Source organism: Gracilinanus agilis, chromosome 3, assembly GCF_016433145.1.
Source record: "Gracilinanus agilis isolate LMUSP501 chromosome 3, AgileGrace, whole genome shotgun sequence".
Lineage (NCBI taxonomy): Eukaryota > Metazoa > Chordata > Mammalia > Didelphimorphia > Didelphidae > Gracilinanus > Gracilinanus agilis.
In genome coordinates this window covers 481,581,886-481,597,076 of record NC_058132.1, presented here as the reverse complement: position 1 = coordinate 481,597,076, position 15,191 = coordinate 481,581,886, and the positions used below count along the sequence as shown (strand labels likewise).

At 38.3% G+C, this 15,191-nt stretch overlaps 1 protein-coding gene across 4 annotated transcripts in view; it reads right to left on the bottom strand.

Moving 5' to 3' along the window:
* Positions 1-15,191, bottom strand: part of CYFIP1 (cytoplasmic FMR1 interacting protein 1) — a 107,964-nt gene that overhangs the window by 7,506 nt on the left and 85,267 nt on the right. For all 4 annotated transcript variants that reach the window (XM_044670404.1, XM_044670407.1, XM_044670406.1 and 1 more), the window contains 3 exons: positions 12,822-12,912; positions 3,499-3,629; positions 310-382 (listed from right to left, as the gene is read on the bottom strand). In XM_044670404.1, coding sequence (XP_044526339.1) covers positions 310-382; positions 3,499-3,629; positions 12,822-12,912 — 295 coding nt within the window. The remainder of the gene's footprint in view (positions 1-309; positions 383-3,498; positions 3,630-12,821; positions 12,913-15,191) is intronic.

Genomic DNA, 15,191 nt, shown 5'->3' with positions numbered 1-15,191 from the left:
GTAACAACAAAAAGAAAATCTATATCACATCCTCTATTCCCCTGGGGTATAGGGAACACTTAATTTGTAAGCCAATAAAATAACACATGCTGCAAAGCTGATTTTTGTTTTATATCATCTTCATGTTTACTTGATTAAGTAGGCAGATGTCACACTGAAGAACCAAGTTACATTCTCAACTGCCTGACTCGTTGCTGCATATACGGAAAACTTTCAGTCAAAAGACTAACTGACCCCCCTTGGAAAAGGCAGCAATAACCGAACTATGTGGTCCTGGGACCAAAAGAACAAAAAGATGTTCCTTCTTACCTTTGACATGGACCCTTGGCAAGATATTCTGGAATGGGGCAGCATGCAACAAGTCACACACCTCTTCTAAGGACTAGAAGCAAAGAGAAAAAAACATGTTAAGAAGAAAATGGTCTCCTTACTGGGTCAGATGAGAGCGATTTCTGAATTGAGGCCGATGGCTGCCATTTGCAGAAGTCACACCAGAGGGCACTGATCCCACAGTTCAAAATCAGACTATCACGGCTTACTTTGGAGGCTCAGGAGCTGACTTCCCAAGCACAAGACAGCTAAGCTAGACCAACCTTCGTTCACCCATAGAGAGCAGGAGATGGACTGAAGCAAAGCTTCTGCAAAGGATTTCAATGATAGGCACAAGCAACAACAACAACAAAAAATCACTTTTAAATCCATGGAATGTCTCTCCAAGAAGAAAACTAGTGGGTTTAAAAAAAAAAAAAAAGATTTTATTTTTAACAATTACATGTCAAAAACTTGACCTTTCTTAAAGCCTCATTCTTTCCCCCCCTAATCTAACATTTCTTTATTAAGTGCTAAACAGCTGCTAGGTCATTCTATGGCTAAAGTGCTGGATTTGAAGTCAGGAAGACTTGAGTTCAAATGTGACCTCAGCTCCTTAACTAGCTGTGTAACTCTGGGCAAGTCACTTGCCTTTTGCTGGAATTTCTTTCATCTGTAAAATGGTGATAATAAAATACTTACTGTGTTTTATTGTGAGAATAAAATGAAATTATTTGTAAAGCACTTGGATAAAATTTAAAACATTAGATAAATGCTATTATTAATTTTACTAATAATAGTGAATGGGAGAGGGGGGTCAGGAAGGCTCTTGCCTACTCTACCCCTTCCCAGTAATGGAAAGATCTTGGAAACAAGCTTCAAAACATATGTTAAAAAGCCTCATTCTTAAGCCAGAAAAGAATAAAGCATGGCCCTGGAAAAGGCCGAGGAATTAATAGCAACAACTCACATTTTTTGAGTGCTTTAAGGATTACAAAGCACTTTATATAACTACCTACTGGGATAAAGCGTACAAATATTCTCAAAGGAGAGAAGCTAAGGCCAAGAGGTTAAGTGACTTGCCCACAATCATGCAACTTAAGGGACAGACCTGGTCACACCACACCGATTACATCACCTTATAAAAAACAGGAAAAAAAAGTTGAAATATCTGCCATTTCCTTTATCTTATGTAAGGTAAATTTAAAAAATTTAAGTTAGAAAATAAAATTTAAAAAGCAGTAACTATCCAGAAAGATACAAAGCACTGAGATATCAGGAGCCACATGTGATATCATCTCCTTGAAGGATGCTTAGCCTATTTGGATGGGATTAGGGAGCTCCCTGAGAAGGAAACACCCACCTTTCAGTAATTTGCTATCTATAGTCTTGAAGTTAACCTGGTAACACTAAGAGGTTAAGGGACCTGTCCAGGATCACACAGCCAATGCATATCAGGCTGGTCTTGAACCCAGACCTTCCTGATTGAGGACAGCTTTTTATCCATTTTACCATACTGCTTGTGCTTTTCATAAAGTAGACAACGAATAAGTATTCAGGGAATTGTATTCATTTTGATCAGGTATGACTCATGTCACCCTGGACAAATAAATAGGCTGAACTCTTCACCTGCAATCCAAGTGGGATTTGAACAAGAGCTCCACATTTCCACTAATCCCCCCCCAAAGCAGTAGTAAACTTGGCTATTTAAAACAACAAAACCTAAATGCTAGCAAATATTTTTTCAAGTTAGATCTGGGAGAGTTTGATGTGGTTTTTGCTTTGTATGTTTTTGAACTATGTCCTCAGAAAGATGGAGATTCTCGGTCAGTTTTGAAGAAAAGAAAATCTCCAATATTGAAACAAAGCCCCTGTTCTTCCTGCCTCTGGAACAGAAACCTGGATGGCAAGGACACAGTTTTACACTATTACGGGAAGGCCTCGACTGTCATGCTGGATGTTCTAAGCTCAGCATAGATTCCTCATTGCCAAGTGTTGAAGGTGTTTCCGAGGAAAGAGCTACACTGCCAACTTTTCCAGAAATTCTGTTATTCTTGTCACTTAAGCAATAAAAGGACATTCCTTCCATGCCAAAGAGTCTCTCAAAATAGGAGTAGGTGACATTCTGAATGACATATTCACCTTCAAGGCCTTTAGTCTTGAAAAGGAAGTTAAAAAACCAACAATTCTAGCCTTTTCCTCCTTAGAGGCTATGTGGATGGGGCATGAGAAGCAGCTTTGCCAATGGGACAGAGCAGGCATATTCTGAAGAGGAGGTTCCAACTGATGAAGGGGCTCCAAATTCTCACACAGCAAAGGAATGCCACAGGCAAAAAAAAAAAAAAAATCTGCCCCTTGGATGAAAGGCAACATTTAGAGTTGGGAAGACAAGGAGATAGGAGTAAGGGGAGGGGGGTGTGCGGGGGGACTATATAAATTTCAAGAACTAGAACGGTGCCAAACTGTAGATGGCCCAGACAGACAATATTTGAATTCAAACAGTGAGATGTGTCTAAGCAGAAGCACTCAGCACTGAGGAAGCAAAGGGGATGAAGCTCTATTCTTAAATACTGGAAAGCCACTCAAATTCCTGTATGTGTCCCTTCCTACTTGTCATTTTTCTGTTGTGTACTGTTTCCCTACAGAAAATTCTCACTGGAGGCTTAAAAAATAAATGAATGAACAAAGCATTTATCAGGTGCTTGCTGTGTGCCAACAACTGTGCTAAACCCTGATGATAAAAATAGGAAAAAAATTCAGTCTCTTTTCCAATTGGGGTAAGTAATACTATGAGTTCAGCTGCAAGGCAGATGGCACGACCCTTAGGAGTTCTTAGGGTGCACAAAAAGAACAAGTGGTGAGGCTTCCTGGTCCTCCATCTCTTTAGAAGCTCACCCATGTGGTATGTCACAAGAATCTTCCCAAGTGTTGATGATGATTTGATGACTATCCAAAGGTAGTCCAAAATATTAATTCTATAAGGCTCCAACCCCCATAAAATAAAACCAAACAAAATATTCTTTGAAGATGCATGTTTACAACTTTTGCGGGGTGGAGTAAAAGAGGATTTTTTTTTCAAAGCTTTCCCTCAAAAACAAAAGCTTCAATTTCTAGGACTTTTGTAAAGTCATAATAAACACTGTCAAAATTTTGTAAATTCTTACTCAGATGACAATCGTAAGCACTCACCAAACTCTGCTCTATGAGAAGACAAAAGAGGACCGCATTTCCCACTTCCCTTAGGTTCTGGAAACAGACGGTCTTCAGTTCTGCATATTCAACAATGTCCTTCAGCTGATGGTGGAAGAACTCCAGGATTCCTGGCATGGCAAAAAAAGAGACATTTAATGTTGGAAGGAAGAAAATTAAACCCCCCAATTACTGTTTCATGTACCCCATAAAATACACATGCAGGTGGAGACACATATACACATTAGCCATGAGGTTCACATGCTTGGGAAAAATTCTATTGAGATACAGGAAAATAATATAGAATTCAGTTAAGGAAATTTATCTCCAAAAATGTTATTTTTTTTTTTAATTTTAAACCCTTAACTTCTGTGTATTGACTTATAGGTGGAAGAGTGGTAAGAGTAGGCAATGGGGGTCGAGTGACTTGCCCAGGGTCACACAGCTGGGAAGTGTCTGAGGCCGGATTTGAACCTAGGACCTCCTGTCTCTAGGCCTGGCTCTCAATCCACTGAGCTACCCAGCTGCCCCCCCAAAATGTTATTTTTTATCAGCCTCCATTCTTACTTCCAGGACAGAGATCTTTTTCCTCTGTAGTTAAGTGTTACCAAATCTCAAATCCTAAAAAATTCATATTTACCTCAAAAGCACACAACTCTAGGCCATCCCATTCCCTCTCAGCAGAGGAACTAACCCCTAAGTAATAGAGACTACCAAAAAATAAAAATCCACTCACCTTGAATTCTCTCCTTTGTCCCCTATAAACCAAACAAAATCCTCACAGATCCTTTCTCCTTTTAACTCCAATTTCAGAAGGTAAAATCTCTCTTTGTCAAGACTAACCCCTCCACATTTGCCTCTGCCTTTGCCTTGTCCCATCAATCCTCTTTTCTCTTTTGTACTTTCCATCTTTCCTCCTTGCCTATTTCCTTCCCTTCTGAGTAGACATATTCAATGTCTTGACTCTCTTAAAAACTTTTTTTGACCCTGCCCTATTTTCAAGCTTTCATTCTTCTTCCCACTACTTGCCATGCTTCTAGAAAAAGGCAGAGTATACTCAGTCCTCCCTCTCTGGCAGTTTGACTTCTGTTTTGAAGACCCTCCTGAAAAAGGCCACATCGAGTTCATTAATAATGTTATTGTGTACTGTATGATGATCCACTGTGAAAGACTTTGCTACTCTCAGCAATACAATGATCTGATCCAGGACAGTTTTTGAAGGATATATGACAAAGAATGCTATCCATCTTCAGAGAAAGAACTGCTGGAGTCAAAATCCTGATCAAAACAACATCAATTTTCACAGTAGTTTATTTCAAGTTTTATTTTTGGTTTTGGTTTTAAATGAGTTTTGTCTTACAACAATCACCAATATGGACATATGTTTTGTACAATAATACAAGGATAACCCTGTGTTATCTAGCAATCCCATAACCCAGCTCAAATTGCTCACCCTCACCAGGAGAGGGGAGGGAAAGGAGGGACGGAGATAATTTGGATCTTATAATTTTTGAAAATGTATGCTGAAAATTGTTAACATGCAAAATTGGGAAAAAATATCTTTGAATAAAAAATGTTATTATGAAATCCAAGGACTTTTTAAAAAGCTTATTTATTGATGCCTTTTGTTTTTACACTGGTGGTTTCTGGATATACTGTTCCCTACCTCCAAAGTGAACCTTCCCTTTTAACAAAGAAAAATGCATGGTAAGACAAGCCATTTTATTGACTGTACCTGACATAGTATTCCCAACCCAAGGTGGGAAGGTACATTTCTTCAAATCTCCTCTACAAGCAAGATTGATTGGTCATTATAACCATAAGCAAAGAATATCCCTTCAACTACTTTTAAGACTTTATTTCGGGGGCAGCTGGTAGCTCAGTGGATTGAGAGTCAGGCCTAGAGACCAGAGGTCCTGGGTTCCAATCTGGCCTCAGATACTTCCCAGCTGTGTGACCCTAGGCAAGTCACTTTAACCTCCATTGCCTAGCCCTTACTGCTCTTCTGCCTTGAATTCAATACTACATATAAGACAGAAGATAAGGGTTTAAAAAAAAAAACTTTATTTCTATAAACAGTGTTTTTAAACTATCATAAAAAAGGTCTTAATGGATTGATTTCTATATTTTATAGTTATTATGAATGGGATTTCACTTACATTTCCTTCCATAGTTTTGTGGTTGCTATATAGAAATGCTGATTCTTAACTACTTTGTATCCAGGGGCCTTTTTTCCCAATGTTTCCCTCATATTTCTTGAAAAATCATTGGCTTTTGTCTCTAGACAATTCTCCCCTCCTCCTACTGCCTTGATATTTTCTTTTCCTTTCTTGAAAGCTGTGCTGTCATGGTTCTTCCTCTACTTTTCTACCCTTAGTTAAGCCCCTAATCTTTTTTTTGTCCACAGTACCAGTCAAACTTTTGGTCTCGGGACTTCTTTACTTTCTTAAAAAAATGATTAAGGATTCCCTCAAAAGATCTTTTCTTTATGTGGGACATACCTATATTTACCATATTAGATATTAAAATGCTCTATTTTATTAAACTAGTTTTTACCTTGAAGAACTCCTGAAAGGAAGTCTTGAGGATTTCCAAGGCTCCTTGAGAACCCCTGATGTAGAAATTCACTCCTAAGTGGTTTTCCTATCTTTAGCCTAACCCCTTTTCCAATTATTCTTGCCACTGCCATGTAGACCTCTGAATTTATCATTCTACTTAAGTTATACTCTACTCAACAACCTTAGGAGGTTCCTCATTTAAAGCCCTTTGAAACAAGTATAAAAACATTTAAACTTTCCATAAGCTATCTTCAACCCAGATTTACTTATTTCATACCACTCCACTTCACATACTCCCTCCTGTCCATCTTCCTCCTCCTCTCCCATGTCTGTGCCTTTGCCCCATGCCAACATGGACTCTCTTTTCAGGCCCAACTCAGGGGTCAATTCTTCCATGTACCTTTTCCTGAATTCTTAAGTGAAAGTCATCTCTCTACTCAAATCTCCCAAAGTCCTCTTGATGTATTTACCAAATGCTCCCTTGTATCACTGATGTTTTTATGTGCTTTCCCTTCCTCCACATTTGAATAAGCATCCTTGAGACAAAGTTCTTTTTGCCATTTATTCCCCAGTCCTAGCACCATGTCTTGTATACAGTATTTAAAATATTTTTATATAACACCTTATATAAAAATAAAATATAATGCATTATATTATGTTATATTATATTATATAAAAATATTTGTTTCATTTAATTCTGGGTACCCACCACATAAGAGACAATACCAAAAATAAGTATGATATGCAGCTAAGATCATATCTCCCTAGGACTAGCTATGGTGTAGATTCTTCCTTTTAAATGACTTTCTAATACAGTTCTCTGTCTCTCCTTTAAAAGTCATCTTTAAATTCTTGGTTTATCAGCTATTTTTGTCCATTCAAATCACCTGGAGGAGGTTGGGACAAGGTTTTATCCAGATTATTTCTGCTGATTAGGTTAAAAATAGAAGCTACTAGGAAATGCCAGATAATTCATTTAGTTGTTTGCTTTTTAACCTGGAGCTTGAATTTAATCTGTGCCCTGAAATGGCACCTGAAGGATTAAGAAGAGTGGTTTGGGCCACTCCTCCCATCAGTGCTCTAATCCTTTTACCCTTAAGGTTGGAGGTAGCTCCCCCAGATTACACTCACAAAAGGGATCCATAACTAGAAAACCACTGAGCCATAACAAAGCAGAGGCCCTCTCTTCACTGGAGGACCCAACTTCAGGAATCCAAAGAGGTAAGAAGCACTGGAGATTTGCCTCATTTCACATGGGAACGAGTAAGGAGTGTTCTACGGTACTTCTAAGAAAACCCTGGAACAAGTGTAAACCATCCCCAACTGAAAAACAGCAACAGGAACACTTTCTAGTTTTACTTCTGAATGATGGCATATAATGTTTATGAAAACACATTTTCTGAAGACAGCAGCACTTGAATTCTACATGGTAGACTTAAAAAAACAGATGGTTACTTTGTTCTTTAGACTACTCTTTTCCTTGTAAAAACAGTATAACATTGAAGCAAAACCAAACCACAGAATGACTATCTGGGAGAGAATACAACATTTCATGTCTCTAGCCCTTCCATCCTCCCTGTAAGTCTGTTTATTCTGTGGGCCATACCTATATTTACCATATTAGACATGAAAATGTTCTAGTATTCTTAAACTAGTTTTACTTTGAAGAACTCCTGAAAGGAAGTCTTGAGGATTTCCAGGGCTCCTTGAGAACCCCTGATGTGGAAATTCACTCCTAAGTGGTTTTCCTATCTTTAGCCTATCCCCTTTTCCAATTATTCTTGCCCATGTGCCATGTAGACCTCTGAATTTATCATTTTTATTTATCACAAATTCTTATTTATTTATTTATTCAGGATCCATATTCACTCAATAAGCATGTACTAAACATCTTACTTTATGTAGATGCTGTGCTAAGTAATGGGAATACTAGAATAAAAGCCAAGCCACCTCTGACCTCAGGATGTCTACATTTGAATGGATTTGGCTTTAAAAAGGTAGGATTTACTGTTCAAATATTAGTGGGAAAAATAGATATAAATTTGCTGAGACTGGATTTTCTTGGGACCCTTTTCTTGCTATATTTACTTTCCCAGAATGAGGAACCCTGACCATCTTAATGAGTAGCATTCCACAGGAATCAACACCTTTTGATTAGAAAGGAAATTAAAATTTGTCCAGTTTCCTCCTCCCCCCATCCTTCACACTCTCACTTTCAGGTATGACCAAGAATGACCTGGGAAGGTAAGGGCTGGTCCATTCCAGTGCCTGGATCATCCTCTCCTATGTCTCCTCCCAACCCAACTAAAACATATTTATATAGATTAAAACTCCTTAAAGGGGAGATGAGGAGCACTCTAACTTCTGTGCTGAGCATCGCTAATCACCAGCTGTGTAATTACAATACATTTATTTCACACTTAAGACGAGACGCTGTTTTAAGGAATAGAAGATCAGCCCCAGATAAAAGAAGATTCAAGAACCACTTCTGATCTCTCATTCCACCATGGTGCCCAACACGGGCCCATTGCTAGTGGTAGCATCTTACCAGAAGTTCCCCATGCAACAAAAAAATCATACATCATTGTTATTATTTTAGTGTAATAATTAAAATAAAATTCACCACTTCACTCTGCCCCCCAAAACTAGGCTCCAAACCATCTGGACCTCTATGTGACCTTGAGCAAGTGACTCTGGGTTTCTGTTTCCTTACCTAAATGGAGTTAGAGAAGAAGATCTCTTAAGTTCTCTTTCAAATCTAAAATCTTACAGTGTCCCAAGTCAGTAACTGGGGAGAGAGGGAGCACACAGAGACTAAATGGCAGGATGTCCCCACTCCGTGTCAGCAGCAAGATTAGGAATCTACTATGAGGGCAGCGAGGTGGCACAGTAAATAAAGCACGGGACTTAGTGTTGGGAGGACCTGGGTTCAGATTTGGCTCAAGGCATCTCTTAGCAAAGTCACTTAACCCCATTTGCCTCATTATCACCCTTCTGTCTTAGAGTTGTTACTAAGACCGAAAGTAAGGGCTTAAAATAAAAAAGGAGGCTATCATTTTTTTAAAGTCTCTTTTAAAAATGTAACAGTATTTATCAATGGCACCAAGATAAAAAAGCCTACATTAAAGGCAACCAAAAACCTCCATCAGCTTGTGGCCCTAAAATGGTTTGTTCCTTCATTCAGACACTAAATAAACCCCCACTATGGGGCAAAGCACTGTGATGATCACCTCTCGTGGGTACATTAGCGCCATGGCTTGCTTTCTGTTTTGGGTCTTTTGAGAGCTTGGCCAAGATCTCCCCAAAATGATGAAGCAGCTTTAGAAAAGGTTCCATCATCGAGTTCATTTAAAGGCCAAACCTAAAACCCACTTCTTTTTGAAAGCAGCTGCCTTTATCTGACCAAGTGCCACAGGCTGAAGTTTTCCAAGGTGTTTAAAAGACAAATGGTTTGTTAAGAGGAAAGCTGTAATTCTGATGTCAGCAAGAAGGTGGAAAGTACAGTGTTTAGGGCAGCACTTATTCCTCATGTGCTTTAACGGTCTTCATTAAAAACAAAGGCTGCTGAAAGTAAATGAACCTAATAAAGCAGAGGGGATGCACAGAATGTTAGCCTCTATTTCTGTACCCTAAACCCTATCACCTAAGAGCATTGAGGAAAAAGCAACCAAGTAACACTTAAAAATAAGTTGAATTTTGGAAATGTGAGATCACAAGGTGAGGGTGCCAAAGGGCAGGGATTATGACCAAAGATTTCAAGGTCTATCCTGCATAACTATTTTTGTACTGCTAAAACTACTTCCCCAGGCTGGCCCTAAAGACCTTTCACAATCCTGCCTCTTCCAACTTTCCCAACTTTCCCTTCCACCCTCTTTTTCTGCTATAATCAAGCACTCCCTCCTCAGTGCTCCCTAATCATACAAAACTATCTCCAAACCTTTCTCGATATTATTCTCTTCTAGAGAGCCTTCAATTCATTTCTCCCCTTCATCCAAATTCATTATCTTACACAATCCAATTCAATTCTTGCCTCCTATCTAAGATTCTCTCCAACTGGTCAGCTGGTCAATAAATGCTTATTAAGCACCTACTATGTGCCAGGAACTGTGCTAAGCTATGGACTTTTTTTTTTGGCTGTTCTGAACTTTTCTGGCATTTATTATCTGGTTCACTCATTCTGGCGCTTAATCACAGACCATTTTGTATCATTAGTTGACTTTTTTACACGTCATATCCCCAACTAGTATACAATCTTCTGGATGGCAAGGGCCATCTCTCCGATTTTATTTTTAACTTATTCCATGCCCTTAGAACGGTGCTGACCGTATAGTAAGTGAAAAATACCATTAAATGAATTGAGTTTTAACTGCATTTGTTAGCCAAGATGGCAGGAGAAAGTCCACTGCATTGTGCCATTAGAGTGGTAGGTTGATTATGTATAAATGGAAATTTTGAACCTTGGACTTCATCCCCCATAAGTCCTTAGTTTTCCCAAAATTCCCTTCATACAATTCAACAAATGACTAAATTCTTCAACTCCTGCCACTATTTGTTTGGTCACCACCAAAATACACTTAACCAAACAAATGCATAAAAAAGATGTCAAGACCACAAACTCTACCTTGTTTACAATCTGTTTAAAAATATGTACGCTAATATAAATATCCTCTGCTTTTGGATTCCCTTGGAATTTGTTTACTTAAGTAACTTTTTTCTCTTGATTTTGTGGCTATTATTTTAAAAAAGTAATCATGCTGTGTTATTATTTTTTTCTTCTTGTTTCACCTCTTCGCATATTTTCCCTTATTTTATTTATACTTCCAAAATTTCAATAACATAATATAATACAATCCTATCCACTGTTAGACTTCAAGTTTTTTGGGGAGTTTTTTTTTTTTTAAGAAAGAAACATGTTTTCTTTTTAGAGAGAGAAACTCCTGCAAGGCTTAATTTTCACTATGAGACTATGTTGCTGAAATCATTAAAACTATTTATTTGAATAGCCCCAAATAAGTACACTGAAAGCCACTTTAAGACTGTTACCATGGGAACAGGATCTTTGGTTAAGGCTCCTCGAGACCTAATACATCCATTTGTAGCCTATGTTCCCTCAAGCAAGGATGAACTCTCATTAGATGAGAAATCTGTAAAAACAGTCTGGAATGGTTGGAGTCTTATTTAATCAATCAAACCCAATAAAGCCCTCCTAATGAAGAGTCTGATTTGAGGACTAAAACTCAAGGGATTGCCAGATTACTTAAGGGTAAAATCTGTTGTGTAGCCACAAGAAAAAGAAAACAGAGCACTAATCAAATAAGCAGGGATTCTGTTTACTTCAGACCCTGAAGTCACAGGGCAAGACTTTTCCTTCCACATTGGAGCTAATGAAGTTCTCCCTCAGACAAGACAAGTGGAAGCAACAACCAGAGAGCAGAGATTGGGGAGTGAGGCCGGGATCCTAAACAAAGTCAGGCAGTGTGGACAGAGTTCGTGGATTTAAACAAGGGCTGCTACTGCCTGCAAGAGTGTGAAAGACGGCTGTTAACGGGTCTGTGATTTATTATTACAACTAATTATGTATATGTAGGAAGAAAATACAGGCCTTTTGCCTCTGTTCTCCTTCTTCCTTGGGGTTACCTTTCAAATGTACCCACAAAAACCTGCATTTCTCAATGCACCAGATCCAAGTGCAATGATGATCAGCAGCCCAAGATATATTTGCAAATGGCTAGGGACTCCTTTGGCATCCTATTCTCTTCTCCAAACCTGAACATTACCCGCAGATAATCCTAGATTTATCTTAGCATTAATTTGAGCTAAAAACTACTTAATACCAGCCCACACTTCCTCCTTTCCTTTCAGAATTTAATGAAGGAATTAAGACACTCTTGAAGCCATCCACTGGGTCTTAATGACGCAGGACTTTCCGCTGGTTCTGTCACCCTCACTGGACATTATTTCCCTTTCCCCCTTTTCTCCAATCCCACCAAAGTGGCCTTCTAGCCATCATTCAAGGACCCCACTCCATCTCCTCTTGGTGCCTTAGCCCTGGCCATGCCACAAGCCTAGAATGAACAAAATTCCCTCTTCAAGGGAATTCCCTCTTTAAGAACCAGCTCAAACACACTTTTCCACATGAAGTCCTTCCTGAGCTGCTCTACCTTTAAATACTTTGTGCGTGTGTATGTGTGTGTGTGTGTGTGTATATAAATATACATTTACACACATAATAGTTAAATATATAATAAATATAGGTTTACATATATAATAAATATAGGTTTACATATATAATAAATATGTTTATATATAATGAATATATAATAATCTCAATATCTAATAAATATATGCTTACATATATAATACATTTCAACATATAATAAATATATTTATATAATGAATATATTTGCATATGTAATGAATATATAAGACATTTCAATATGTAATAAACACATTCAAACATACAATAAATAAATAAATGTGTGTGTGTGTGTGTATATATATATATATATATATGTATATATATATATATATTTACTTTATATCTGTGCAATGTGTAGAGTACTTCTACTTACACTAGTCTCCCTCTTACAATGGATGCTCTTTTAAGTAGAGACTCTTTCATTCTTTGTACTTCTATCCCCAGTGGCTGGGGGCACAGGAGGTTCCCAATAAAAACTTGTTGCCTAATTGACTGATACAGTCCAGTTTAATTGTCCCTAAGGTTACCCACACTGTATTTTTATTAGGAAAGGGACATGCACTCACCGGGAGACCCATATTCATGCCTGGGCAATCGGCAGATCTTTGGCATCACTTCCATCAACGTCTTCACATACTGAAGAATGGTGCCTTGCAGCTGCAGAGAGCAGAGACATGGGTAAACTGGGGTTCCTAAGACCACTTTGAAGGTTGGATTCCACCCGTGTGGATGCTCCATCCACCAATCGGTCCCGTCTCCTAAACCTCAGGAGGCAAATTCCACGAGCCGTGGCGGCCTCGCCTATTCTCCGTCAGTCCCTTCCCAACCCACCTTCCGCAGACCCCTTCCTGGTAAAGAAAAACAAAGCAGCAAAACAAAGGGACAAAACGTTTCTCTAATTGTGGGCAAATTTTCTTCACCTGCTGGCATAGAAAACCAGAAATTAACATCATTATGATGATGATGATGATTGATGACAGCATTTTTATTTTATTCAGGATTTTCTAATTTCATCTGCATCTGGTTCTGGAAGCATTCTGGAAGGTCGGGTCCCTCGTGTTTGACATTTCTGATCCATATGGTACATCTTTCGATTCCCTGTAACTTTGTTCTCAGACGTAAAGAGAAGGCTTCACGGACAAAGAGGTTTTTCAAAATACCAGGAAGAACCCTGGCTCTGGGCCGGGAGGATCTGGGATTCAAACCCCACCACTGGCACTTAATATCAAGTGTGTCGTGTCAGAGGAGATGCTCTGGATGCAGCCTGTATGGTGTAATGGATAGGGCACCGGACTTGGGAGTCAGGAAGATCTGAATTCAAATTCTGCCTCAAATACTCACTAGCTGGGTGATATGGGCAAGTCACTTAAGTCCTTTAAGGCTTATTTTCCCCAGCTACATGAGGGGGGCCAGATTTCACAATTCCTTCCAGCTCTACATTTATGCTCCATACTAGGATAATCTTATAAATTTTTATAATTATTTTTATATTTATAATTTTTATATTATATAATATTTATATAATACATTATACAATATTTTAATTATATAATATATAAAATACTGTGCTTACACAGTATTTTATATATTATATAATGTTTATATTATATAAATTATAAAATATAAAATTTATATATTTTATTTTATAATTATTTTTTATATTTATAATATGTGATTATTTCCTTTTCTTAGAAACATTACTTAACATAGGTGGTTATTAAATATTATTAAACACCTCCTGTATTTGTAAAGAGTTAGGAGGCCTGAGATCTATGCCTGAATTGGTACTGACGCGCTCACTGACCCAAGATTAAATTACTCTGTTTCTCCATGCTTCTGTTTATTAAGATGGAAATAATACCGGAAAGCATTTAACCTCAAATGATTCACAGTGAGTCTGTAAAACACTTGTAACATCCTGTTATAAAGCACTTTACAAACATTAACTTGATCCTCATAAATCCTTCAGCCCCTACTCTTAGGTCTTTGTTTGATTTGGCTGATAAAAGTCAAGGGTTTCAATGATTTATTTTCAATTAGTTTTGACTCACCCTAACTGAGGGTTGGCCCAACTGTCAAAAGCCTATCTATAGCCAGGATGTGAGCCGGTTTAAGGCAGGAGCACCTATGACTCATGGAACCAGAGATCGACAAAAGTAGAAGCTTTTGCTCAGAATAAACCTAGGAATTGGCACTGCTCCAGTGGTTCTCAAACTTTTCCATGCCCACAACCCATGACAAGCCCTTTGGGAGTTCTTTTGGGTCAGTCTATGGCTCATATTCACACACACACACACACACACACGCACACGCACACGCACACACACACCTATTTTATTTTTGATTTGTCACCACCTCTAAAAAGCACTCTTTAGAGCTCTGTGACTCCAGTTATACTCTTGGTATTACAGGGCAAAGGGAAACAATCTCAAAAGATGTAAATACTCTGATGAACACGATCACTAACCATAATTTCAAAAGACACACTGAAGGATGCTACCCATCTCCTGATAGAGAAAGGATGGATGGCACCGAGAATGAGTCTTTTCTGCAGGAGCCCCGATTTACACTGCCTTTCCTTCTCTCTCTGTCATTAGCCACTACCTTAACAAGACCACGAAGTCCAGACTAAATAAGAGAGTCACAGGGAATGACGGGTTTTACCAGTCATCACTAAAAACCAAAACAAAGTATCTCTGTCAATAAAATTTTTTTTTACTTTAAATGATACAAAAATGTCAAAGTGTGACCTCCCATTTTTTGTTCTACTTCTAAAGTTCAAGAAATGACTGATTTCTGTAGATTCTCATCCAACCTAAATTCTCTTTAACTACCATACTTGTTCTGTTTTGAGAAGTTGTGTGGCATTCTGGGGAAAAAAATTCTTGGAGTCAGGAGATCTGGGATCCAATTAATCAATCACCTAATTAAGGATC